The sequence below is a fragment of the Aspergillus piperis genome (assembly GCF_003184755.1).
Source record: "Aspergillus piperis CBS 112811 unplaced genomic scaffold BO85scaffold_3, whole genome shotgun sequence".
Taxonomy (NCBI): Eukaryota; Fungi; Ascomycota; class Eurotiomycetes; order Eurotiales; family Aspergillaceae; genus Aspergillus; species Aspergillus piperis.
Window position 1 is genome coordinate 146,248 of NW_020291593.1, and position 23,087 is coordinate 169,334.

At 52.2% G+C, this 23,087-nt stretch overlaps 9 protein-coding genes across 9 annotated transcripts; 6 read left to right on the forward strand and 3 right to left on the reverse strand.

Moving 5' to 3' along the window:
• Positions 1-162: 162 nt before the first annotated feature.
• BO85DRAFT_390284 (uncharacterized protein) lies at positions 163-3,637 on the forward strand. The gene is made up of 4 exons (XM_025656766.1): positions 163-463; positions 520-1,719; positions 1,779-2,469; positions 2,520-3,637. Exons 1-4 carry the CDS (start codon positions 361-363, stop codon positions 3,574-3,576), a joined length of 3,051 nt encoding a protein of 1,016 aa, XP_025518715.1. The 5' UTR covers positions 163-360; the 3' UTR covers positions 3,577-3,637.
• A 266-nt stretch (positions 3,638-3,903) lies between these two features.
• BO85DRAFT_445952 (copper metallochaperone ATX1) lies at positions 3,904-4,594 on the forward strand. Its single transcript, XM_025659386.1, has 2 exons — positions 3,904-4,183; positions 4,321-4,594. Exons 1-2 carry the CDS (start codon positions 4,096-4,098, stop codon positions 4,470-4,472), a joined length of 240 nt encoding a protein of 79 aa, XP_025518716.1. The 5' UTR covers positions 3,904-4,095; the 3' UTR covers positions 4,473-4,594.
• Positions 4,595-4,902: 308 nt separating this feature from the next.
• BO85DRAFT_178142 (DUF2293 domain-containing protein) lies at positions 4,903-8,349 on the reverse strand. Its single transcript, XM_025654333.1, has 6 exons — positions 8,071-8,349; positions 7,899-8,018; positions 7,545-7,835; positions 6,731-7,462; positions 5,265-6,637; positions 4,903-5,182 (listed from the first exon to the last, which is right to left on the reverse strand). The coding sequence occupies exons 1-6, from the start codon at positions 8,203-8,205 to the stop codon at positions 5,056-5,058; spliced, it is 2,778 nt and encodes a 925-aa protein (XP_025518717.1). The 5' UTR covers positions 8,206-8,349; the 3' UTR covers positions 4,903-5,055.
• Positions 8,350-9,071: 722 nt separating this feature from the next.
• BO85DRAFT_364796 (DUF1763-domain-containing protein) lies at positions 9,072-9,561 on the forward strand (the record flags this gene model as incomplete). Its single annotated transcript, XM_025655714.1, has 2 exons — positions 9,072-9,382; positions 9,447-9,561. The coding sequence occupies 2 exons, from the start codon at positions 9,072-9,074 to the stop codon at positions 9,559-9,561; spliced, it is 426 nt and encodes a 141-aa protein (XP_025518718.1).
• Positions 9,562-10,134: 573 nt separating this feature from the next.
• BO85DRAFT_364118 (CHY and RING finger domain protein) lies at positions 10,135-12,457 on the forward strand (the record flags this gene model as incomplete). Its single annotated transcript, XM_025655686.1, has 3 exons — positions 10,135-11,382; positions 11,438-11,802; positions 11,854-12,457. The coding sequence occupies 3 exons, from the start codon at positions 10,135-10,137 to the stop codon at positions 12,455-12,457; spliced, it is 2,217 nt and encodes a 738-aa protein (XP_025518719.1).
• A 1,188-nt stretch (positions 12,458-13,645) lies between these two features.
• Positions 13,646-16,621, forward strand: BO85DRAFT_456496 (IQ calmodulin-binding motif domain protein; the record flags this gene model as incomplete). Its single annotated transcript, XM_025661452.1, has 1 exon — positions 13,646-16,621. One exon carries the CDS (start codon positions 13,646-13,648, stop codon positions 16,619-16,621), a length of 2,976 nt encoding a protein of 991 aa, XP_025518720.1.
• Positions 16,622-16,819: 198 nt separating this feature from the next.
• Positions 16,820-18,555, forward strand: cia1 (iron-sulfur cluster assembly protein CIA1; the record flags this gene model as incomplete). The annotated part of the gene is made up of 3 exons (XM_025657625.1): positions 16,820-17,955; positions 18,040-18,303; positions 18,373-18,555. The coding sequence occupies exons 1-3, from the start codon at positions 17,167-17,169 to the stop codon at positions 18,553-18,555; spliced, it is 1,236 nt and encodes a 411-aa protein (XP_025518721.1). The 5' UTR covers positions 16,820-17,166.
• Positions 18,511-21,264, reverse strand: kexA (serine-type carboxypeptidase kexA). The gene is made up of 3 exons (XM_025656767.1): positions 20,706-21,264; positions 20,276-20,636; positions 18,511-20,208 (listed from the first exon to the last, which is right to left on the reverse strand). Exons 1-3 carry the CDS (start codon positions 20,879-20,881, stop codon positions 18,862-18,864), a joined length of 1,884 nt encoding a protein of 627 aa, XP_025518722.1. The 5' UTR covers positions 20,882-21,264; the 3' UTR covers positions 18,511-18,861.
• Positions 21,265-21,884: 620 nt separating this feature from the next.
• BO85DRAFT_484563 (SAM-dependent methyltransferase) lies at positions 21,885-22,807 on the reverse strand (the record flags this gene model as incomplete). Its single annotated transcript, XM_025663244.1, has 5 exons — positions 21,885-21,941; positions 22,014-22,132; positions 22,190-22,300; positions 22,363-22,380; positions 22,480-22,807. 5 exons carry the CDS (start codon positions 22,805-22,807, stop codon positions 21,885-21,887), a joined length of 633 nt encoding a protein of 210 aa, XP_025518723.1.
• Between the last annotated feature and the right edge of the window lie 280 nt (positions 22,808-23,087).

A 23,087-nucleotide genomic window follows, 5' to 3' on the forward strand; every position in this document is an offset into this window, starting at 1 on the left:
ATGCGGGGGTGATGATGGTTACTGACTTGGTTTCATGTTCTCGAGCGCGCCGCTAAAGCGCGGTGTTGCGGCGCAACCGCCGGGCTCCAGACTAACGAAAGCTTGGCATCGATCTATCACCCGTTTTTTTTCCTTTTGCCTGGTCTTTCCTTCGCGAGATAATCCAATGTTTCATTTACCCTTGCGCATGCATGGATTATGAGTTGACAGCTGTCAGAAGCAGTTGCATTTGAGCACACTGCCGGGAGACTCGTCTACCAGTCCGCAAGCTGTGACCAAGACGTTGTACTTTGGTTCTCGATATGCCCACGGTTAGAAGGCTAGAGTTAGCGCATATCGCCAGGAGCAGAAACAGACCTGATGGATGAACACTCTGTGGGTGCTCTGCAATATGGGCATTTGGGGAAACCAACGTACAATTCAGAAGCTCACTCATGGGTCTTTTCACGAACATTAGCTCCATGTAAGTGGTTTGGAAGATCGACGCGAGCCGGTTCGAAAGACTGACACCTCCTGGAGCTTCATGTATCTCTTACTCCGGAGTGACCAAAGTTACGGTTCAATCGTCCCTCACTGCACTGCAGTCTTCCTCAACCGAGAATAAGGGCTTTTTGCCTCGCGCCTACCCCCAGCTTGCAGCTTGCTGGCCTCTAGTCGACAACGAAACCGTCTCTCATGCTATCACTGGCTGCGACATATGTGATCCTTCAATTTCGACGCTCTTTGATGTAGGATATGCGGTCGATCTCGAAAATAGCGATTCGGGAAGCCGAGTTATACCTATCGCCGTCATAGCATCCGGAGAGTGCGGCAACACTATCAGCTTTCGAAAAATCGAAGACGATGTTGTGGAACTTCGACGGAAGACGACTTCCTGGGCGCGTGTTCCTGCAATTGGACAGACGGAGACCGTTGAATGGTCGGCGGGAGGGGCTCCTGTCCGTCAAATCTGCTTTGCGCGGACGGTTGAAGATAACGCGACGTGGATGGCAGCTCGTTTGCCCCGCTCGACTACCATCTTCCGACCACAGTATCACCGAACGCCAGTGCCTGTCATAGGATTGCATGGGAGTGACCACCAATTTCCCGACCGTTCTATCAAGTCTCGCCTGGATGCGAACCCATTGGTGGAGATACCAATCCAGCGGACCGGAGGCTTTGCGCATGCGGACGTGACTTTCAATCCCTGGTATCAGAAGCAGTTGGCTATTGTTGATGAACGAGGTCATTGGAGTGTTTGGGAACTTTCCGGCCGACACAGGCGCAACAAGGGTAACTGGACAGCTGTGTCTGTCAATTCTGGCTCATTGCCGTGGCTCGATCTTGGAGACGGCCAAGACATCGACGACCACCCTCGTCATGATGGATGGGCTGCTATTGAATGGGTCGGTGATGTTAACAGCTTTGTTGTCTCTGATAGACGCTGCCCAATGCTCTATCGCATGGAAAGCGGCGACGTTTTTCCATATACAATTGAGCTTGGCCTTAAGCGAAGATCAGAGTGGATTCTGGACATTAAGAGAAGTTCTGCCAACGTGTCGCACGTTTTCATCTTGACGACGACTCGAATATTCTGGCTGGATTTAACATCATGCCCTGAACCGAGTAGTGCAACCGACAAAGACTCACGACCGCCTCTGTTACCCCGTTTGTCCTGGCGCCATTTCCGTGATCCCGAGGACACCACATTGCGACTGACTCCTCTACTTGTGCGAGAAGGTAGCTTGATGACCGCAGATCTCTCCCTTTCATAGCACATGTACTGATACTCTCGATAGACTTTTACCTCGTTGTATACTCGCGCCTTAACAATATTGCGCTAACCTTGCAATGCCCATCTTCGTCCCTGGACCAAACGGATGTGACATCGATACCAGACCCCTATATAATGGAGATCCCATTGTCATCTCCTGACACTGAAGGCTCTCGACACTCCAACACGCAGCTGACAACACTGGTCTTCAAGGAAATCACGCATTTGCCATCGTCGGTCGGTAAACAATATCACGACCCTCATGTTAGACTCATAAAGCTTTTTGCGGTAGACTCAGGCCTTACTGTCCGCGAATCAATCTACACGGCACCCTCTCACGATGGTTCCCAGGATGATGAACCAGCCGCAAGAGATGTCTTACGAGTGAAGAAGAGGCATCAAGGAGTGCAAAGGTCGCAGTCGACTTACTTCGAAGATCGTTTTGTAGTAGAGGACTGCGAGGAATCCATGCTGGGAAGCGGTATGCTCACAACCGCAGACACTGGGATGTCTAGCATAACGCCCCTTGCAATACCCGAATGGTCTCTCGACTACACCCAAGTCTACGCTGCTGCTACTGGAAGGTTAACGCTGTCATCGCGAGAAGACGACCTAGGTAATCAAATTTTCGAAAGGAGTTTTGAGGAGGCTATGCAAGTGCTAAGCGAAATGGCGACTGGTGCTGGGGTGAGCAACGACCAGACATGTCGCACAGGGTAAGTAAATCTACTGCTATATACCGACTATCTTTTGCTGATGTTCCTAGTCTTGAGGCCCTTGGCAGTGGCCCAATGCTTGACAGTGTCGAACAGAACTCGCGGAGGCTCCAGGAATTTCTCTCCAGCCACCATCTAGCTCTCTTAGATTGGAAAGCTGACCGCCAACCGTCCGGCCATTCTAGTCCACTTCTCGTTCGATCGGCGGATTTCATATACGAGGTTTCGGGATTGGACCTTCCTGCAATCTATGATCTGCTTACCAATGACTGGCTGGCTGGCCTGCCTCACGATCTTCCTGGGCGCACAAGATTCACGAAAGAGAAGATCATCCGTGGAGTTGTCGCTGATCTGATTTTGGCTCAGATACGCATTAGAGTTCGGACGCTTTCCGGGGTTGATAAACTTGATGACAGCAGGCGGATAAACTCAGGGGATATTCCATCATCATCAATGATTTCGGTGGATGATCCCTTCGATGCATCCAGCTCTAGAAGTGCGAGGCGGGTGTCTCAGCGACCGGCCTGGACAGGCAACGGTAGCTTTGATGATCCAGGCAGCGGCACGACGCCTGGAAGCACTCTTGGCCGCGAGGAACTTGAGACTGAAAGCCTGCGGGACATGGAACCTACATATACCAGCCTCTCAGCATATACTACCTTTAGTCGCGAGCGGAATATGCCTCGAAAAGTGGCGAGCATGTTAGGCCATTGGCAACCAGGTACCGACCCGGCTGGGTACAACTGGCAGAGGGCAATGCAGCTTCAGGGAACCGAGGAGTCGCAACCAGCATCTAAGGCAACGACACCAAAACGTCGTCAACGCAAGAAGACTCCATCAACCCAAGGAACCATCACTGTGAATAGTGGGCATGTATCCGCACCCGCACCAGCCCCAGCCCCGATGACTTCTGTTACTCCTGATGTGCGGGGGTGGGGAAGTCAACCAGAGCACAATGAGGCGCCTGTTCTCAGACTGCAAAGCAGTCAGGTTATCGAGGACGATGTTCCGATGACACAGATCGAGCGGGGCGCATTTGGTGGCCGAGAAGCTGGGCGAAAGAATGTAATGAAGGCACGCAAAAAGAAGCGCGCGGCCGGTTTCTAAAGCAGCCCTGATAGGGTTTGTTATTCATCCAAATGAATGAAATATTAGCATTCAGACAACCCCGAATAGATTAGTAGATGTACAGTTGTAGCGGCTTGATTGGTAAGACAATGAGCGATTTCTGCGCATTCTTTGCCCCGCCTCGGGATTGCGATATCCAACCCTGGGAAGTATAAGAACAACGCGACGAGGTTCATTTCATTCCTCAAGCACTCTTTCCCAGTTTCTTTCCATCTCGTCGTCTATAGACCTACTCCCAGAAACTACTGAATAATCGTCGCTGTTTGCTGTGGCAGTTTACACGCTAGCATATTTTTGTTGCCTCAACTCGAAACGCCCATCGATCGAACGTTCCCCCGTCTGTCTCCACCCCTCCTCTCCTTGCTTTAGCCCCGCCATCGTCATCTCTATCTTCTCTATTTACTTATTTGTTCATCCACACACCACACACCACACACCACTTCTTTGCTCTCTCTCTCCCTCTCTCTCTCTCACGTACACACGCCGCCCGCCAACACCATGTCCGACCACCAATACAAGTTCAACGTCAGCATGAGCTGCGGCGGTTGCTCCGGTGCCGTGGAACGAGTCCTGAAGAAGCTTGAGGGTATGTTTTCCTTCCCCTACTTGTCAAGGCCCCCCCATACTGCTCTCTACCCTCCCCCCTCTTTTTAGGAAATCGTCAAACAGAATAACAAGCAAGTGCACTGAACCGCTTCGTTGACTTTCTCTCCTCCCTCGCAGGTGTCAAGTCCTTCGACGTCAACCTGGAATCCCAAACCGCCATCGTTGTCACCGAACCTTCTGTGCCCTACGATACCGTGCTGGCTACGATCAAGAAGACTGGAAAGACGGTCAACAGTGGAGAGGCTGATGGCCAGACTATGAGTGTCTAAAGAAAGAAAAGAAAAGAAAAGAAAAGAAAAGGGAAAAAGAAAAGAGAAAGAGCAAAATCAGAAGAACCATATGGAGCCCGGGGTTGGCCTTGTGGAGGTGACGAAGCTTTCGTCCGAAGGGGGCAGTGTTATTATGCATGCATATATTGAAAGAATAGGAGAAGGGGCTACTGCTTTGGGTAGTGTTGCGAGATACCCTGATACCCCTGACCTGCTGCTGCTGTCTGCATGGTTGTATATAGCGCAATTATTTGACTACGTTCGTATCGTTTTGTGATTGACCTTCATGGTTGATTTGTTTGTCTGTCCGCTGCCTGCGCAATGTGTCTGCTAACGCTGTGGCTGGTGATGACGACGACTTCTGCGGGTATACGCGTAAGAGACACGAGTGCATGTAGTAGTGCTCTAAACTCAGAGTAGCTGCGTGATAAAGCGAGGTAAGCACATCGCTTGTCAGATTTGTTGTTGTTGACACGTGGTCGGGTATCATATCCGCTTGACGCTCAAGCTCAAGATTTATGTACAGCAACGCATATGCGGACATCTACATAGAACACCATCGCCAAACACAACCCGAAGCCTTCTAATCCACAATGACAACAGTTCGACCCTCAGGAACCGTATAGGGAACCCGCTCAACGCGTCTTACATAGGTAGGATAACGTTGTTCTTCCATGCGCGAGCCATCGTGTGGAAGGTCATAGGCTTGCCTGTTCGTTTCGCGTCCGTTAGCAACAAGTTCAGAAACTAAGAAGGGGACAGCACGCGCAGCCCCAGCTGCAAGGTCCATACCGTGAAGTGTCCACAGCATCTTCATACCCTCTGACGTAGTGGCGGGCTGTAAAAGGCGGATTAGGTACCCTGTCAGCATAATTGCTTGGACCATGATGATCGGCCACAACATAATCCTGGATAGCGGGTCCTGCCCGGGAATCCAGACAAACACGGCCAACGGGCCTGCTCCATTCTGTGCTACCGGGCGAACTACGCATGTATTGTTCGGTCTGCACCGGAATTCCAGCCGGGAGAGGATGGGGGTGGACTGGGTAGGTTGCAGGTTGAAGACGACGCTGCACTGGATACTTTGTTGGAACAGGATCCCGTACGTCAACGGCACGAACGAAGTCCTCCGCATAGTGTCTTCCTTGAGACGGTTCCTGTGAAACCAAAGGGGGGTCATATTCTCTGCCGCGACGAGCAGGGTCCTCCAGCTGAGCCACGTCAAGCGGTCTTAAACTGCCAGAGTTATATCTAGGAACCTCATGATAGACACGTCGCTCTCTCAACTCATTGGGCCGCACAGGAACAAGCCTATCAGTAGCATTATCCTCAGGAATAGCATATCTTGTACTTGGCACAACTTGCGATTGCCCTGGAGACCTGTACTGGATGGGCAGCCCGGAAGGCACAAAATGAAATGCATGGCCATGTACGTCTTCCGATGGCCTCTGATGCACGGCAGTCATGGTCCTGGGGCCAGGTGCGGTAGTATAACTGGAGTATTGCGTTCTTTCCGGGTGACCCTCCGCAACAGGGTGAGATCCAACGGGGGCAGCATATCTCCTACGGAAATGAATATCGTCCTGGATTGAAGAGGGTTTCATGTGAGTATGTCCAGGGGTATCCTGATACCTGCCGCTTGTGTAAGGGAACGCTGCACCAGTGGTGACAACCCTGGCTTGAGTATTACAGAGCCGTTCACGCTCGTAGTGGCCCATACGTCTCCGTTTAGAAGCTTGATCTCGATCAGAAATTTCTGGATCGTGGTGTATCATCTCCTGGCGAGCAGGACGGTGAGGGGTTATTGAGCGAATCGAAAAATCTCCGGAAATCCTTTTGGCAAGGTAATCCAGCTGGCCACTATTGGGGCGTCGGATTTCCATGGGTGTGGCAGTCTCAATAGAAGGCAATGCATGATCCTGTGGCTGTACATTGGTCCTGTGCTGGGACGAGGCCAGAGGTCTTGGAAGGACGGCTGGGTCCCCGGTCATCTCATGAACCTCTCTCGGGCCACTCACAAATACAGGCGCATTTGGCGAGTCTTCTCGCTGATATGAACGCTTCTGCTGTTGAATGACTGGCACTCGCTCCAAAGAAACCGCACTTGATACAGGTGCAATCTCCTTTCTCTGAGCAGGCAGTTCAGGCATACGGTGCAGTTCATACTGCTTGTTCAAAGTTAGCTCGAAGCAGTCCTCTCAGTGTAGATCATAGAGCACGGTTATGATAAACACAAATATAGACCTTAGGTGGCTTACCCGTTCCATTACAGAGTCCGCGACCGTCCTACCTATGTTGGTACTGATGGGCCTTGCACTAGACGTAGCAACGGGTGCCATCGAAACATGAGGTCTATGAGCAGACTCTGATTCAAGCCCAACAGGTCCTGGCAATGGCTGTCGAGTGACGACCGGGCCCCGAGATTCGGAGGCATCATGCAGTCTGTGCTGGTTAGTTTCGTTTGCTATGTTTCTATATCGGTTGAGAGCGCGGTCCCAAGCCTGATATCTGCTGAAGCCTCGACGATCAATCTTATGTCTTCTGGGGGGCTCTGGAATGTAGCGGAAGCCTGGTGGTGCTTCTTCATCCGACGGATCTAACTGGGTATCACGAAGGGCAGGGTTTGCATAATTTAGCGTCCTTGTTTGAAGCTCGTCAGCCTGGGGATTACTGGAAACCACCATCACGCTGTTATCGCGATCATTAGGCGAGAACGGCTCTCCCTCGACATCACTGTCCTCATCATCCGATATGACAATGACCTCTCGGAAGACGTCCTCCAGGACTGTCTTCCCATTCTCATCGTCTCCTCTCCACTCCACTAATTTTGCAAGGGTGGGCTCTTCGACCACGGTCCGAGCTTCATGAAAGGATGTCGCCTTCAGGAGACGATCGTAGTCAGTGTAAATGTGTCGGATATGTGCCACAACCGCTAACTGAGCCCGACGAGCCAGTGGTAGCTCAACTGCCGTTCCTACTTTTCGCTGGCCCTTAAATCGGTCTCAGCATCTGTCACGCATTCGTATATCATGGTCCCCCCCCCATCTATTTCTCCTTGGGCTCGTCACGTACCTTCTGAAAAGCGGTCTTGATGATTTGATTGAGATCATTATCGGGAATGTTGGGGAACAGGTCTCTCAAGACATCTCTCGCTTCTGTATTAATAGTTGTCTGGGAGACTTCTGAATTAGCTCTTTTGCGGTCGTTCTCACCGCCAACCGTGCGAAAGGGCACCGCTTTCCCAGCGGCCGTGAGATAGAGACCCAGATCCATGCACACTGCTGCGACCGCAGCGCTTGGAAAGTGGTACCCTATTCGATGTACATGCTGGGAGAGATTGTGGGTGTGCATATGCGGCGTTGTCTAACCATAGCTATTAGATAAACGAGATCCAAGGACCGAATATGGATACAGCTGTCGGCATACCGTGACAGCGAATACCTTCAGACCATCCTTCCGACATAATTCCTTACATGCCGTTGTAAGCTGAGGGTTGCCTGCAGGTATGAAGGTATAACCAGGAGGGGCCTTTGCTTCAAAAGATATCTGTTTTCTTGGTCAAGAGTGCCCGTGAGAAACTGATAACACAACAACATACGACACTTCGAAGTTTTTTCTTCTCCTGAGTAACAGATTCCAGAATCACTCTATGTTTTCGAGCATTTCTCTTGACGATCCTGCTCGGGGCTCGCCTGGCAAGGACCGAGGGAGGTCTCCGAGATACTCGGGCCATGCTGACAATGTAGAACCTTCCCAAGTAGCTACAGAAGACAAGCCTTCATTTTACCGGTACCGGTTCGGATACACACACTGCATGGAATGAAGCCGTGGGGGCCAGGATCAATCATCGAGAGCGAATGGTTAGACAGACGCGTCCATAGACAGCTAGTAGTCACACGGGTGTTTTCAAGTTAGTAAGCCATATTCTACACAATGAAAAAGATCCTATGCATGAACCGCAGTCCCAGAAAGTCAAGAGTATGGACTAAACTGGAACAAGCCGATAGTTGTTCAAGTCGGTCTAGCCACCGTTTGGCCCAACAAGATGATGCACTAGCTCTGATACCGCGAAATAAAGGGGGGTGCTTGATGAGACCGAAAAGGTAGTTAGCCGGTTTAACGCTGACCTCCCAAATATAGGAGTGTATAGCGAGGCAGAGCAGCAAAGATAGCGGCAGCCGGGGGTAGTATACAGAAGAACCTCCAACAGGCTGGGTTGGGCTGGTGGACGAGGTTTAAAGGGAAAGGTGGGAGAGGGAACGAGAGCGCCGGAGGGCAACCAAACTTAAACCATTTGCGGCCTAACGCGCGGGCGCCGCTGGTGCCTGCCTGATCGGGGCTAGCGTGACCTACCTCATTCACTCCAATTTGCGACCAACCAAGCTACATATTCAATCTTCCTGTCATTATATCTAGCACCTTCCACTCTGATTGCCACTAACTGGATCAGAGAAGCAGTTGAGGGATTCACAGTAATGTTGGCGCATTCTGACATCTTGCTGAGTGGTGAATCAAAAGAATAAGGGTGGTGGTGACGAGGGGAAATTCTAGTATCAGTTGCCTGTGACCCAGAGGTCTCCTTCTCCCTTTCGCGGCAGGATGATTACACCTACCCAGACTCTAAAGTCTGTTGTGGATCAGAAAGCTGTTGTCCATGCCTATCGCCACTTGTATCGCCAGGGCTTGAAGGCCATCAATTATTCTACCCCAGCACGGCATGTTCTTCGGCATAGTCTGCGATCCGCCTTTCGTTCATCTTCACCGGAAGAGCTGAACCCGCGGCGCATAGCCAATACATTACAGTTTCTCCAACGAGCTGCCGACATTGCAGGTCTTGAGCATAAGATTGTGAAAAATCTGATGATGATGAAGTATTGGGAGCAGCCCCAAGTGAGAAAAGACCACCGCACGTAGGTTATCATTGAACCCCCCTGAAGAATAATTTAGGCCGTGCGGGACTAATTTCAACCTAAGCTTGAGAGGGCTAGGGGTCGATCAAAGGGATCCTATATTGATGCAGGATACAATGCGGCAATTTAACCTAACCTTGTCACTCCTCAATGACAGCCTAGATATCTGCTTGAGGTAATCCATAGAGATTATTGATTCCCTATTGTCTATATCGAGTGTATGAGGTTCCTGCTTTCGTCGGACATTGAATAATTACAGTCCCCCCAAAGTAGTAGGACAACGCATATCTTCCACTTCATCTCTCACGAGGCAGGACATGACGCTATCTGAGTGTCGACTAAGGTCTACATTTATTTTCTGGAGTTTCTTACATCTTGAAGCTCCGACAACCTTTCAAAAACGGATTTATTTCCCAGGTGAAGCTGCAGCTGGAGCTGGGTTGGATGAGAGACGAAGGGATTGTTTCGGCCGGCATGGTCGCCACTGGCGTGTGATCGGGATATACGGGAGCGTTGAAGGTGGAAGTAGATCTGGGCCGCGGCTAGCGAATCAGCATCCGCGCCGGCCCAGTGTCACATGTTCGAAGTGCCTGTTCCGGAGACCTTGTCTGACCCTCAGGCTCGTTCCAGCGAACTCCTAGTCTTGTAATCCTGCGTATTTGGAAAATAAAAAGGGCTATTCTCAATCTACCTTCTCTCCTTTGACTTTCAGCTACGTTAACACCTCATATCAATGCTGCCATAGGCCCTTCATGAGTGGGCTTATTACTTCCCTCTTCATTGAACCCGTCGTTCGGCAAGCCCGCCGCCTCTCCCAGCAGGCCAATGCCCAGCCATCCCCCGACAACCGACCTGAATCTCCCGCAAGCACACGAGACTATGTTCCCCTGGTCAATGGCAATTACAAGGCCGCAGACCCTACTAAAATCATAATGCCGGACTCTGGACAAGATAAACATGCTGATCCCCCGTCGAACAGCGGATATGCGGGGTCCGACCATGGTCGTGCGATCTCGCCGACGTCGCCGCCGATCGACCCGACTAACCAACATCATGGAACAGAACATAGCACTGTCCTGGACTCGTCCAGAAGTCCAGTAGGGGACTCATTGCCGTGTTTGCCAGGTTCGCCTGGTATGCATAGAAGACCCTCGACACCGTCGGTACGGTTTGCCCCTGTCGCTTTTCCCGCGCATGAAGCCCCTCAGAGCACGAGACAAGACCCCCAAAGCCCACGACAACACTCGAACGACCAACTATCAGGCGAAGACGGCGGGACATCTTATACCTTGCCAGAGGACGATGGAATGGGTGCCTTGAGAAAGAGAATCCATGCTATCAGGGACCTGGGATCTAGCAATGCAGACCAGGCACGCATGATCCACGCCTTAATGACGGAGAACTACCACGCTTCCCAGAAGAGTCTTGATGATCAGTCTGCTCCAAGGAGTCTATCACCTTTTAGCCCTCGCAGCCTCCCACGGGCGGATAGCCCCGGTAGCTGGTCCGACCGATCTTCCAGTCAAACATCGCATTCTCCAGTCTCGACAGCTCCCGATACTCCTTCGTACAATTTGACGGCTGAGGATTTAATACCAACGTATGCGCCCCGGATGGAGCCCGAGTCGCCTCTCGGTGAAGGGGAAGATATAGATGCAGAAGAATGTGAGGAAGTTTTTCTGGGCTGTCAGCACTATAAGAGAAACGTCAAGTTGCAGTGCCATGCGTGTAAGAAATGGTACACCTGCCGCTTCTGCCACGACGCAGTCGAGGATCACCATCTTGACCGGCCAAGAACAGAGCATATGCTGTGCATGTTATGTGGGCACGCTCAACCTGCGGCACAATCATGCGGACATTGTGGTGAAACGGCGGCGCAGTACTATTGTCACGTCTGTAAACTCTGGGACAATGACGCAGACAAGAGCATATATCATTGCAATGACTGTGGCATATGCCGTATCGGGCAGGGCCTGGGGAAGGATTTCTTCCACTGCAAGGTAAGGGACCAATCCACCTGAGTTGACCGGCGTGGGATGCTGATGTGAGGTCTAGACGTGCAGTGTCTGTCTTCCGATCTCTATCGAGAACACGCATCGATGCATAGAGCGCTCTACGCAATGTGACTGTCCTATATGCGGTGACTATATGTTCACGTCGCCAGAAACCGTGGTTTTCATGCGGTGTGGGCATAGCATCCACCAGCGATGTCTATCTGAATATGCGAAAACTTCGTACCGCTGTCCGATATGCAGCAAAACCATAACAAATATGGAATCCACGTTTCGGAACCTGGATCGAACCATCCAAAGCCAGCCTATGCCAGCCGAGTTCAGAGACACAAGAGCTCTTATCTATTGCAATGATTGTGGTGCCAAGTCTATTGTCAAGTATCACTGGCTGGGGCTTCGATGTGATATGTGGGTTCTTTAATGATCTCTCTCCACACGGTTTGCTAACCAAGGGCTTAGGTGTGAATCATATAATACTGCTCAGAAGCAGCTTCTCCACCGCGATGCTCAGGATCCCGCAGAAATTGATGGCGAGAACACGGACATGGCAACCTCACGAATCAGATCTTCCTCCTATGGCGCGGATGAGACCGTATTATCAACGCTAGCCTCGTTGCGAATCGACACGAGCAGTGTTCCGAGGTCGGACTCTGCAACTCCTCGGACCAACGCACCTTTGTCCGCCGAAGCAGCTGGCCAGTTCTCGTCCTATAGTCTGGCTCGTGGTCGTGCAGTCTCCCCGGTGATCAGTAATTATTTTGGTATCCCGCCAGACCGTGAGTCGGAGAGCTCGCGATCCACATCTTTCTTTAGGGGCTTAACTTTTCGGAACAGTGCGGACGATGACGGTGGCGAGCTTCGCTTATGGGGTACCAAAATCAAGTACAGCTATGGTTTTCTTGGACAAGAAACCGAATCTGTTGATGGGGCCTCTGATGCGGAAATTGGAGAGTTGGACGAGGATGACGATAGTGGATCCGAAGAAGCAGAGAATACTCGTGAAGAAAATGAAGAAGACGAAGAAGACGATCAGGAGAGCATCGACATATTTGGACATCGATGAAGTCACCTTATTATATACTATATGCATACACACGGCTGTTCCTCGAAAGGCTACTGGGGAAGCGGATAACGACCACCATAATGGAGCTGTCATGGCAGAAGTTGGCCGGTCCAACTGAAAGCTGCCTTCTACGATACATTGATACTTCTTTTTTCTTTTTCTTTTTCTTTTTCTTTTTCTTTTTCTTTTTCTTTTTCTTTTTCTTTGGCTTGATGGCTTGTGTTATGGTGGTATGGGCGTTTGGTGTTGAACTTGTGAGATCAACGAGTCTATTGGTACTATCAGTCATTGTTGCACCCGCACGCTTGTCACATGGCGCATCGGATGGAGGTAGCAGGGGGGTTAAGGGAGACTGGGGAGGTTAGAGGGTGCTTTTGCTTTGTGTAATATTAGACCCGGAAGGTTAATGGGTAGATAGAGGGGGAATAGCATGGCCTTCTCCCTCGTCTCCTTCTTTTTTAATTACTTCATGTTCTATACTAACTATTGAGTGGTGATGTACTGGTGATGTACTGGTGATGTATGCCCCAGGCGAGCAAGGGATGCTTAGGTAAGCGAGATATGGGGGGAAAGATTTGACTGAATCGGGCGAAGATGACGATGACGACAAAAGTAAAGATGGGATGCAGATGCAGAATGATTGAATGAATGCAGGATCCCAACCATGGTTGGTCACTCTGAAACGCCCTCCTTCTGAAGATCGATCTACCTACTTCTAGGCAGCTCTGCTTCTTCTTCCTCTCGTTAGAAATCTTCTTTTGCTGTTCCCTCTACCGCTCCACACATTTCCATTCCGTCCTTTCTTTGTCCTTCCTTCTGACTCTCTGCCTGCTGCTGCTCACTAATCTCTCCTCTGAAACGAAAGCACGGATCTCTCCGGGGCATGTTCCAACCCTCAGCTTGATTACGAACGCTTCCCCGACTCTTCGGTGCTGCTGCGCACCCGTCCCGGCCACACTCTTCTTGTCCTGCCCAACAACTTATCCAGACTCTCCTTTTCCGTCTGTCTGTTACGGATTCAACCCGCCCTTGAACCGTCGCACTATATAATCCAGTCGCTATACAGTACACCCATCCGATACCCTCCCCTTCCCCCCCCCAACCCCTCCGATAAGGCCCCTCCCTATCGGTCTCTCTCGCGCGGATGCAGCAGCAGTTACAACTATAAACCCTCGTCTTAAATAGAACATGATCCATCGCAATTCAGACATTGAGGTCCAGCTCCCCGATGCCGGTAGTCCCGTCGTCTCCGAACCTTCAAACAACCCGGATGTAGAGATGTCATCGGATGAACCTACTCTTCCTCTGAGCCTCCCTGCCCACCTCGCCGCTCGCTTTGCCCGGAAACCCAGTGTGATCCGTCGCTCATCAGCAGCCTCATCCCGCCGAAGCTCGATATCGTCCCTTCATTCGCAACACTCGCATGCGTCGGCTCATGGCGCATCTTCTACCGATCACGCAGCGCAGCATCTCCGGCGGACCTCTATCCTCGAAAGCCGCAAGGCACGGCTTGCCGACCGCGCGTTACACGCAGAAAAGGTGAGGCTACGTGCTGCCCTTGCCAAAGCTGCTACACGCAACCTGCAAAGAGAGGAACGGGCTTTAGCTGCCCAGCAAGCTCGGGAACGGCTTTTGGCTGAAATCACTGCCAAGTGCGAGGAGGAAGTCCGCCGGGCGAAAAAGAAAGCTGAAGACAACCGGGAAAGGAAGGCTGCTGAGCACGCTCGCCTTCGTTTGGAGATCGCCGAGAAATTCGCAGAGGTAGAGAAAAGGCGAATGCTATATCAACAGAGCCAACGGCGCCACCGCACCAGTAGCCTGCATTCCACGGACGAGAAGAAGATGTCAAAGCTTTCAGCGGGTCTCATCACGCGGGACGCAGCCGCAAGAACAATTCAACGCGCATGGAGGACATACCATTCCAAACTGATCATGCGAGAGTTTCTTGACCTAGGCCTGACCACCGGTCGCATCCGTGACATGACCTTTGAGGATGTGGGTGCCCTGCTATCGGCGGATCCAGTCCTGACCACTACGGCCCGCGTCCTTCGACTCTGCGGGCTGCAAGACATGGAAAGCGGCACCATGGGCGGCCGGGGTGCTGTACGCACGTTTCTGAGCAGCTACTTGATTGTCACTCATCCTACAGAGGTTCTGAGCAGCAACGGAGAACAGGAACAGGACCTGATCGCCAAAGCACGAGAGCTCCTCGGGGCGTTCGAGCAAGTTACTCCTCTGCTCTCCTCCGGCTGCTGCTCGCCTCTGTCCATATCCACTGAGCTCCAGGTGCTGTGTGAGGCATACGGTGTCTTTTTCTCTGCTTTCCATGCGTGGAAGACGCATGATTCTAGCGTTTTGATTGAGATTATGCTAGCTCAATTTATCGAGCTGGAGCTGATCTGGCAGACGGTCAAGGATGATCGTGCCGGTGGTGTGGCCGACGATTATCGGCAGGGGATCAGACAGAACCAGATATTGCTCCTCGCCAGGCTGAAGCGGCTGGCGGGGTCTGATCGGGCCATGCAGATGGTGCGCGATGCTTTGAAGAAGGCCAAGCGTGAGAAGAAACGTACTGCCGCTAAGAAGCAAGCTATCCCGCGGTCAGCGGAAGTTGCGCCCTCCACCGAAGCTCTCACTGAGAGTGTTGCCTCTCCTATCAGTGAGACATTCAACAACGTGGATAGTGCAGTCTTGAAAGAATTAGACAAGCAGCGGATTTCACCTCATGAAAGGTTCACCCGCATCCTTACTGCCCTTCCGGAGAACCGGGCGTTGGTTCATGAGCTCCTCATCAACAAGGCGTTCAAAATTGATGAGGAACAATATACGGAACCGCGCAGGCGGATAATGGAGCACATGTGCGAAATGATGCGCAGGGATGTTGATGACGGTCTGGGCACGAACTGGACGGTGGCTATGGCTACTGTGATTCAGGATCGATTGCTGCGCTCTCTTCGGCCTGGCAATTCGCTCCACGTATTGATCAGCGAAGTGCTGGATCCTAAACTAATCGAGAACCAGTGCAAGGCTGGCGCTTTTTCCTACGATAAATTCTTCGAGTTTATGAATACCATCCTTCCGAAGCTCTGCGCACCTTATCGCGACCCTGTGGTCAAGGCCTTTGTCGAGGATACGTCCGGGGATGCGATCGATCGCCTAGCAAGACTTATGGGAATCATAGATCTCCTGTCTCTTGATCACACCAATTTCATGATCCAGATGGCGGCGCCGCAGCTCATTCAGGAGGCGCCTGGCTACGAACAGAGAACGTTCGAGAAAGGTCTCCAGGATGGCTCGTTGAGTCTCGGGAAGACCCGCCGTTTCTGGCGGACGTACCGAAAGGTTCTCGCAGATGAGATGCGGAAGCGTGATCCGGAGAACGTAAATGGCGAGCCACAACCCCCTATGGCAAAAATCTACGCGCAAGGATTGGTGGATCTGGTGCTGAGCAATGCCCCCGTGTCCGACGAGCTGATTCCTGAGACACTGGAGTTGGATCGCCAGCGGCTTGGGCGGCTACATGCCCAAGCATTTCGGATTGTTGCCACGGCGTCCATACTTTTAACGGCAAAGAACCTGCTTAAACGTGATGTGCGGTCTCAATGGAAGGCCGAGGCTGACCGAATCCTGTCCCTCGACTTCAATGAGATCCAACCTGATCGGGTCCAGTCAATCTTAGAGTCCACTCACCCAATGCCTCCTAGTGCGAGCGCCCAATTGGCAACCACCATTCGACGAGTGCTGGCGCCAGTAGGTGCCGCTTGCGCCGCTGCCGCACCGGCGGGAGCGACGCAGACGACAGTCGAGATCCAAACGGACGCAGACCCGTCGGGCCCGTCTGCTGCCTCCTCGTCTACCGTGTCCGAACCTGCAGGATCCATTGGCTCTACAGGTTCGTGTGGGAGCGCGACCAATGCTGCCAGCTTTACGGACCCTGTGGCACGGTTGATCTTGTCGCGTCTACGAGCTCACATCCTCTCTCGTATGAGCGCGTCTAGCGCCAGCGAGAGGGTGCGGGCCACTACTACGGCTAGCCAGAGTCTAGCAGGAGCCGGTATGCCTGAGTTCGTGACAGAGGTCGGGCAATTGACCGAGGAGTTGGAGAAGATGCGTGAAGTGGACTGGTTATGTCATGGCATGATTTACGATCGCATCTTGGCCTAGGGTGTTTTGGCTTCAGAATGGAGCGTAATCCCAATTGTATAGTTCGGGCTGACAGGGGCCTTCTCTCCCTTCCCCCCCCCCCCCCCTCTCTTTCATCCGTTACTTTATGGTCTCTTATTGTTACATGGGCTTCTTTGGAGGGATATCTGTCTATAACAGGAGGGTAGACTAGGATGTGAAGGCGTAGTGTTGATATTTCTGTACCTAATGTGAACGCGAATTCTATACAGTCGCAGTTTGTATCTCCGGGGCTCTAGATGGATGGAACGACTGGCCTGTAGACTGAAGTCATGCATGCTTTTTTATATTCAAACCCTTTTACTACCGCCAACTGGTGAGCTCAGCGCGCTGTGACGTGACTAATCGCCGATCCACGGCAACGACGACATTATCAGTCAGTATTCGCTCCCCGCCAAATCCCACGTTATTTCCATCCTCTTCCATTGGACCATCTACCGACTTCCTAAGAAGCCCGAGTAGACATCTGCGGCAGGAAAGCAAGGAGGCGCTCTTAAATAGAGACCGGAATACCCTCAATCATCACCATGGCCGCCGTCGACCACCCCGCCTCCTCGCTCCCCCACCTCCAGCTGCTGTCGGATTTGACCCCGCCTTCGCTCGAACGCACCTGGTTAACAGCACCGCATCCCCGACTCCCCATCGTCGCCACCTGCAGCTCCGACAAGACGGTGCGCGTCTACTCCCTGACCAACTTCCGGCTCCTCTCCACCATCTCCGGCGGACACAAGCGCAGCGTCCGCACAGCAGCATGGAAGCCACATGTCCAGGGCGAGAGCGTGCTCGCAACGGGTAGTTTCGACGCCACCGCGGGGATATGGCGTCGGTGGGACAGTTATGGACAGACGACTGGTGATGAAGGATGGGGATTGGGTCAAGAAATCACCACCAAGAGCGAGTCACAACAAGAGCCAGCGCAAGAAACCGACATTCTCCGTCAACAGCAAGCCGCAGACAACGACAGCGACGGCGGTGCAGATGATGAAGACGAAGAATGGCGTTTCGCCGTTCTCCTCGACGGACACGACAGCGAAGTCAAATCCGTCTCGTGGTCCCCTTCGGGAATGCTCCTCGCGACATGTTCGCGAGACAAATCAATCTGGATCTGGGAGGATCTGGATGACGGGGACAATAACTTCGAGACGGTTGCGGTGATGCAAGAGCACGAGGGAGATGTCAAGTGTGTGGCGTGGCATCCGGTGGAGGAATGTTTGGCTAGTGCGAGTTACGATGATACAATTCGTATTTGGCGCGAGGATCTGGATGATTGGGGACAGGTTGCTTGTTTGCGGGGTCATGAGGGGACCGTGTGGTTTGTGGATTGGGAGAGTGTGGAGAATGCGCCAGTTTGTTCGGAGGAGACGCTGTTGGCGCAGTGGAAAGAGGATGTGAAGAGGGAGTTGTCGGGTCCGCGTATTGTGTCGTGCTCGGATGATCGCACTGTCCGGGTCTGGAGGAGACAGCCTAAGGAGCAGGCTGCTACTGGGGGTACAGGCATGCCGAGTATTTTGCGTCCGACGGGCCTGGATGAGACTTGGGAGGAGGAGACAGTCTTGCCCAAGGTGCATGATCTGGCTGTTTATGCGGTCGCTTGGAGCAAGCGGACGGGATTTCTGGCGTCTGTGGGTGCGGATGGTCGCATTGTGATCTATGAGGAGCGCTTGGTGGTGGATGATGCTTCCGCGGGTGAATCGCAGCCTATGGATACGGATCCGCCTGCGGCGGCGGCAAAGGGTGCTGTGCGGCCGGAGTGGGCGGTTCTGGCGGTGTTGCCGGGGGCGCATGGCATCTATGAGATTAACCATGTGGCCTGGGCCAAGCGTGCGGATCGTGGTCGTGACGTGAGCAGGGAGGAAGAGGTCTTGGTCACTACTGCTGATGATGGCAGTGTCAAGGTATGGACGGTGAAGCGGTAATTATTTGGGAGGGGGGAGTTGCAATTGGATATCGACTATATTGAGGTCTATACGATGTTTACCGGTATATGAGATTCGTGGCTTATAGACGGGGAGGGCATTGTGTCTGGGCTATATATCAGGAAGCGGTCATAAACTTTGTTCATGTCTAGATGTTTAAATGATGCCAGGTAGCAACCTAGATAGGATGATAAAATGCACATAAGGAGCACGTCCTTTCGTGGCCAAGAAAACAAAAACCAAAGGCCAAAACCCGAAGCAAGCCATACACCTACACCATCACAGGTTTACCCAACAAAAGATGAACTAGGATAGATTATGATTGCCCCCAGCTCGGGAGGCCTGTCGAGAATGCTGTCGCGAGATATCATCCTCGTCGCTGTCCTCGCCTACAGCGTAGTGTTCTCTTTCGAGACCCGGAGAATGAAGGTCATCGAGTTCGGCCTCGTCGAAATCCCCAGCTTCGACGTCTGCGCCTCCCGTGCGCTTGTTGTGGAATCGCTCGAGAACAGAGCTTCCGCTCATGTCCTTATGCCAGACGCCCCGGTATCCCTGGTGACGCCGGCGGCTGCGCCAGATGAAGAAGCCCCAGACTAATACTCCGATAATGACGACGACGAGAACGGCTTCACCTGACTTGGCGTAGGCTTTCCATTCCGTCTCCTTGATCCTCTCCTTCTCCTGCTCCTCCGCCGCGGTGCTGTTAGGATGGCCACCCACTGACGTCTGGGGCAGCTTCTCGCCGTCAATGCGCGAGTCGGCGGGGCTGCCTCCGATGCTCGCGATATCGACGTTCATGAAGCGATCTAGCATGTCCCGGCTCTGACGGGGAAGGTCGTAGGGAACCATGTGACTTGCGTTGTAGATGAGCACATAGGTCAAGTTCCTGGCATATTGATAGATACCAGCCGGCTCGCCTTCGAAACTCCAGTCGTGTCGAGGAGCCCAGACGCCGGGTGAGGTCTCGAAACCGGTGCCCCCGTTCCACTTCATGTTGTTGATGAGCTGTTCCGTTCCGACATGGTTGCAAATTAAGTCCTTGTCTCCGCTGAAAAGAAGGATTTGAAGGCCCGATTCCAGCAAGCCAGGAAGTAGTTGAACCGAGGGTGGAGACTTTTGCGGATTGAAGGCGCTGCTCACTGCTCCTGAGCACTCCACCCAGCCAGACTTCTTCTCCGGATTAATGTTCAGGGCTTTAACCACATCTTCTCGCTGCAGGTAAGGCTTCACGTCCTCCAGATCGGTCGGCCAGTTCATACCGCATGCGTCGGTGGTGTCACGAAGGCGGATATCATACATGTTGAGACATTGGTTGTCTTCGACCGTCTTATCCAACAGAGCATTCATGACCTTCTCGCAATCGTTCAGATGGACCTTGTTCTTGCCCGTTTCCAACCGGGACTTGCAGACTGACTGCAGAACCTCGAGTTCCTTCGCGACCCGGCTGCCTTCCTTGATAAGGCCTTCTTCATATGCGTAGGGTAAGTAGGACATGTACTGTTCATTTGGAGAAATCCAACCATTGCCAATCAATAGACCTTTCAGATTCCATGAAGCGATGGTCTTTCCTTGAACATTCTTATTGCGTTCCTGAATGGCTTTGGCGATGTATGGAATATGCTGACCGGCGTAAGACTCGCCGGCAATGTAGATCTGTGGGAGATGTTAGAAGAAACCTTTAGGATGCAAGGCTAGGGCAGAGCGGGGTATTGCAGCATACATCATCGCGTTCATACTCCGGAAATAATCTGAACCACTCTTCCAGGAAGACAATGAACTGAGCCGACATCTCATCGAGCTCATGGAGATAACTGTCCGTGTTGACGTAACTGAACCCGGTTCCAACTGGCTGATCGACGAACAACAAATTGGCGAATTCGTCCCATGAACCCTCATTATATGTCAAGGTTTCATTGTCCTTCAGACGATACGGACCGACCTCCATCAATGCGCCATCCATGGAACTACATCCGGGCCCACCGTTCAGCCAGATCACGGTTCGTTGGCGATTGGCGATATGGCGATTCTGATAGTGCCAAAAGAAAAGGTTTCCATTGTTCTGTGGATCCACCTCGATATGGCTGCGCGTGGAGGCTACAAGTCAGTAAAATGGGTGCTAAGCGGACCGTTCCGGAAATATTGAAGCTTACCCAGCATGCATCTTCAGCAAGGGCCCCTCGGGGGCACCGGGCAAGGAGTGAACATAATAGTCTGCTGCCGACTTGGCTGATACCAAGGACGGGCTCAGAAAAAGGAGCGTTGAGATCAACCAGGACGCCATTGAGGGAATTGAAGTGGTCTCCCCGCGGGATGATAAAGAGACCATGTGTAGGCGATTAGTACTGAGATATGGCGGCGGCGGCGGCGGCGGCGGCGGATGACCGGGGTAGTAGTAGATATTGCCGAAGACGGCGCGGAGGAAACGGTCCCAAGTGGGATTGAAGTCGCACTCAAGGAGTCATCGAAATTCAGCCAGCGGAGCCTTGCACTTTTCGCTTACCCGTCACCCTTTGGGGGCGGAGGTAATGGGAAGCAACTCTCTCGGGGATTACGTCGGCGGAGAGGACCGGGAGGGAACCTGGTTCAGGAACAGGGATAAAGGTCAAGGCCAGAGAGAGGCGGGGTAGGAGTGTTTGTGACCTCTAGCACAAGAGCCGCTGTCCAGACACGCGCCAGATGTGAAGGTCAAGAGATTCCGAAGGAGAAAAGGGGAGGAGAGGGCGAAAGATGGGAAAGGGAAGTGGATGAGAGAAGCTGAGGGAGAGAGTGGATAGAGAGAGCATAAGAGGATGGCGTGGCCAGACGGGGCGGCGCTCGGTATGGCCCCGTATCAGCCGGTATCTGGGCGATCCGGTTACGATTATTACGCACCCCGACAGGCTTGAGAAGCGGCATGATGGATGGGATGAAACCATTCTGATACCGTTTCAAGACCGTCTCAGCATATCGTTGCCTATTTGGGGGCTCTATAGGTTGCTTCTATAGAAAGACTCGAATCCCGTCGCATTCTCATGGCTTTTCTGACTTGTGTCTTTCTCATGCATTGTGTGAATCGGCCAGATAGAACGCCACAATGACCTCGTGGCAATAGCTCCAATAGTTATCTGACCATATCGCTTTCCCTTTTCCGAAGCTATCCGTGATGTAGTTCTCGCCGGTGCTAGCCAAGAGTTCGCCCGAATCGGGTCAGTCCTTAGGGTCCATGACTTAGTCCTTCTTCATTCTTGCGGGTCTAGCGCTCATGATTTCTTATTATATTTCTCTCTTTTAACTATCCTGTACAGAGGTTTATTTTTCGGGCAAGCTACGTCCGTCGCTGGTATACCAGATTAAACAAGATCATCGATGCCCTGGTCAGCATCCTTTTTGATCAAATCAACCATGCCCTGGGATTTGTCAGTGATATCGGAGATGAGAAATGATGTCTCTGCGGGTGAAGAGGTTCTTCCAGGACGCACCTTGGGCATGATTGGCTCTCCATCATCGCCCTTTACATAGCGGAACGGCATCTCGGTGCGTTCATGCTCGTTAATCAAAATTTCCGGGTAGTCAATGTACTGGATTTGCTCCAGGGGCACTGTCCCGGGGTCAGCTCTTCTCTCTCATCTCACTGTCCGGAGAAGCAGGGGTTGACCTTTCTCATGCACGACCATGCGCGTAACACGCACCGCCGTGTCCGTGGTCATCTGCTTAGGGCCCAGTCTTCTTCCGGCATAACCCTTCTTGCGCAGTTCGGAAGTCCGATCTGAATCCATTTCGTCAGCACCTTGAACCTCATGGTTACTGCTATTGCAAAAGGGAACTTACCACGAGGAGGATCATCGCCTAAAGACCAGCAGATCTCGACGGTTAGCTATCTTAAAATTATCATAATGCCAACTAGATACCTCCGACAGTCCAGGCTCGATGATTGGAAGCACTCACCAAGAATACCTCCGAAAAGGAAGACATCAAAAGTGTCTGCATCAGCGGGACTCAACTCCACGGTGGCAGCGGGGTCCAACAGGCAGACTCTGGATTTCCGATCCGCAAAGATCTGCTCGACACTGCGATGCTCCACCCCAAGGCCTGGGGTAGCAGCCAGGTCTTCTGGCATCTGCAAGGAGGTGGGCACCGAACTGAGGAGAAATTTGCTTCCCGCGGCGTATGATTCACGGGCAATGCAGCCATACTCCAGGGCGGACCAAGCGCCCAGCTCGGGGTCCAGATGTTCGACCACAATGGTCACGGGTTCCGAACCTTGCGCGGACATGGTGTTGCAATTGGAAGGATTTGATGTATCCTGCAGTTGAGACGATGGCTTAGAGCGTTTACAATTGGATGGGTGTATCGAGAGAAGTGGTGTGAACCAGCCAAAGTGTGTCGTCCCAGGTAGTTATACCTTGTTCTTCTTTTTCCCTTTTCTTGTCGTCAGAATATAACGGCAACCAAGAATTATGAGAATAGGGAGAAAAAAAATGTCACAAGATAATTCAAAATTATGAATTGTATGGACAGAGAGAGAACAATGGGGAATAGCCTACGTGGAGATA

Excerpts from the sequence above, each read along its gene's own strand:
- BO85DRAFT_390284 (XM_025656766.1), top strand. The coding sequence starts at position 361 with ATGGATGAACACTCTGTGGGTGCTCTGCAATATGGGCATTTGGGGAAA. Across the intron at positions 464-519 it reads TTCACGAACATTAGCTCCAT|CTTCATGTATCTCTTACTCC; the intron begins GTAAGTGGTTTG and ends CACCTCCTGGAG. Across the intron at positions 2,470-2,519 it reads GACCAGACATGTCGCACAGG|TCTTGAGGCCCTTGGCAGTG; the intron begins GTAAGTAAATCT and ends TGATGTTCCTAG.
- BO85DRAFT_445952 (XM_025659386.1), top strand. The coding sequence starts at position 4,096 with ATGTCCGACCACCAATACAAGTTCAACGTCAGCATGAGCTGCGGCGGT. Across the intron at positions 4,184-4,320 it reads AGTCCTGAAGAAGCTTGAGG|GTGTCAAGTCCTTCGACGTC; the intron begins GTATGTTTTCCT and ends CCTCCCTCGCAG.
- BO85DRAFT_178142 (XM_025654333.1), bottom strand. The coding sequence starts at position 8,205 with ATGGCCCGAGTATCTCGGAGACCTCCCTCGGTCCTTGCCAGGCGAGCC. Across the intron at positions 7,463-7,544 it reads TCAAGACCGCTTTTCAGAAG|GGCCAGCGAAAAGTAGGAAC; the intron begins GTACGTGACGAG and ends GACCGATTTAAG. Across the intron at positions 5,183-5,264 it reads GATGCTGTGGACACTTCACG|GCAAGCCTATGACCTTCCAC; the intron begins GTATGGACCTTG and ends CGAAACGAACAG.
- kexA (XM_025656767.1), bottom strand. The coding sequence starts at position 20,881 with ATGGTCTCTTTATCATCCCGCGGGGAGACCACTTCAATTCCCTCAATG. Across the intron at positions 20,637-20,705 it reads TTGCTGAAGATGCATGCTGG|CCATATCGAGGTGGATCCAC; the intron begins GTAAGCTTCAAT and ends CTCCACGCGCAG. Across the intron at positions 20,209-20,275 it reads CGGAGTATGAACGCGATGAT|ATCTACATTGCCGGCGAGTC; the intron begins GTATGCTGCAAT and ends CATCTCCCACAG.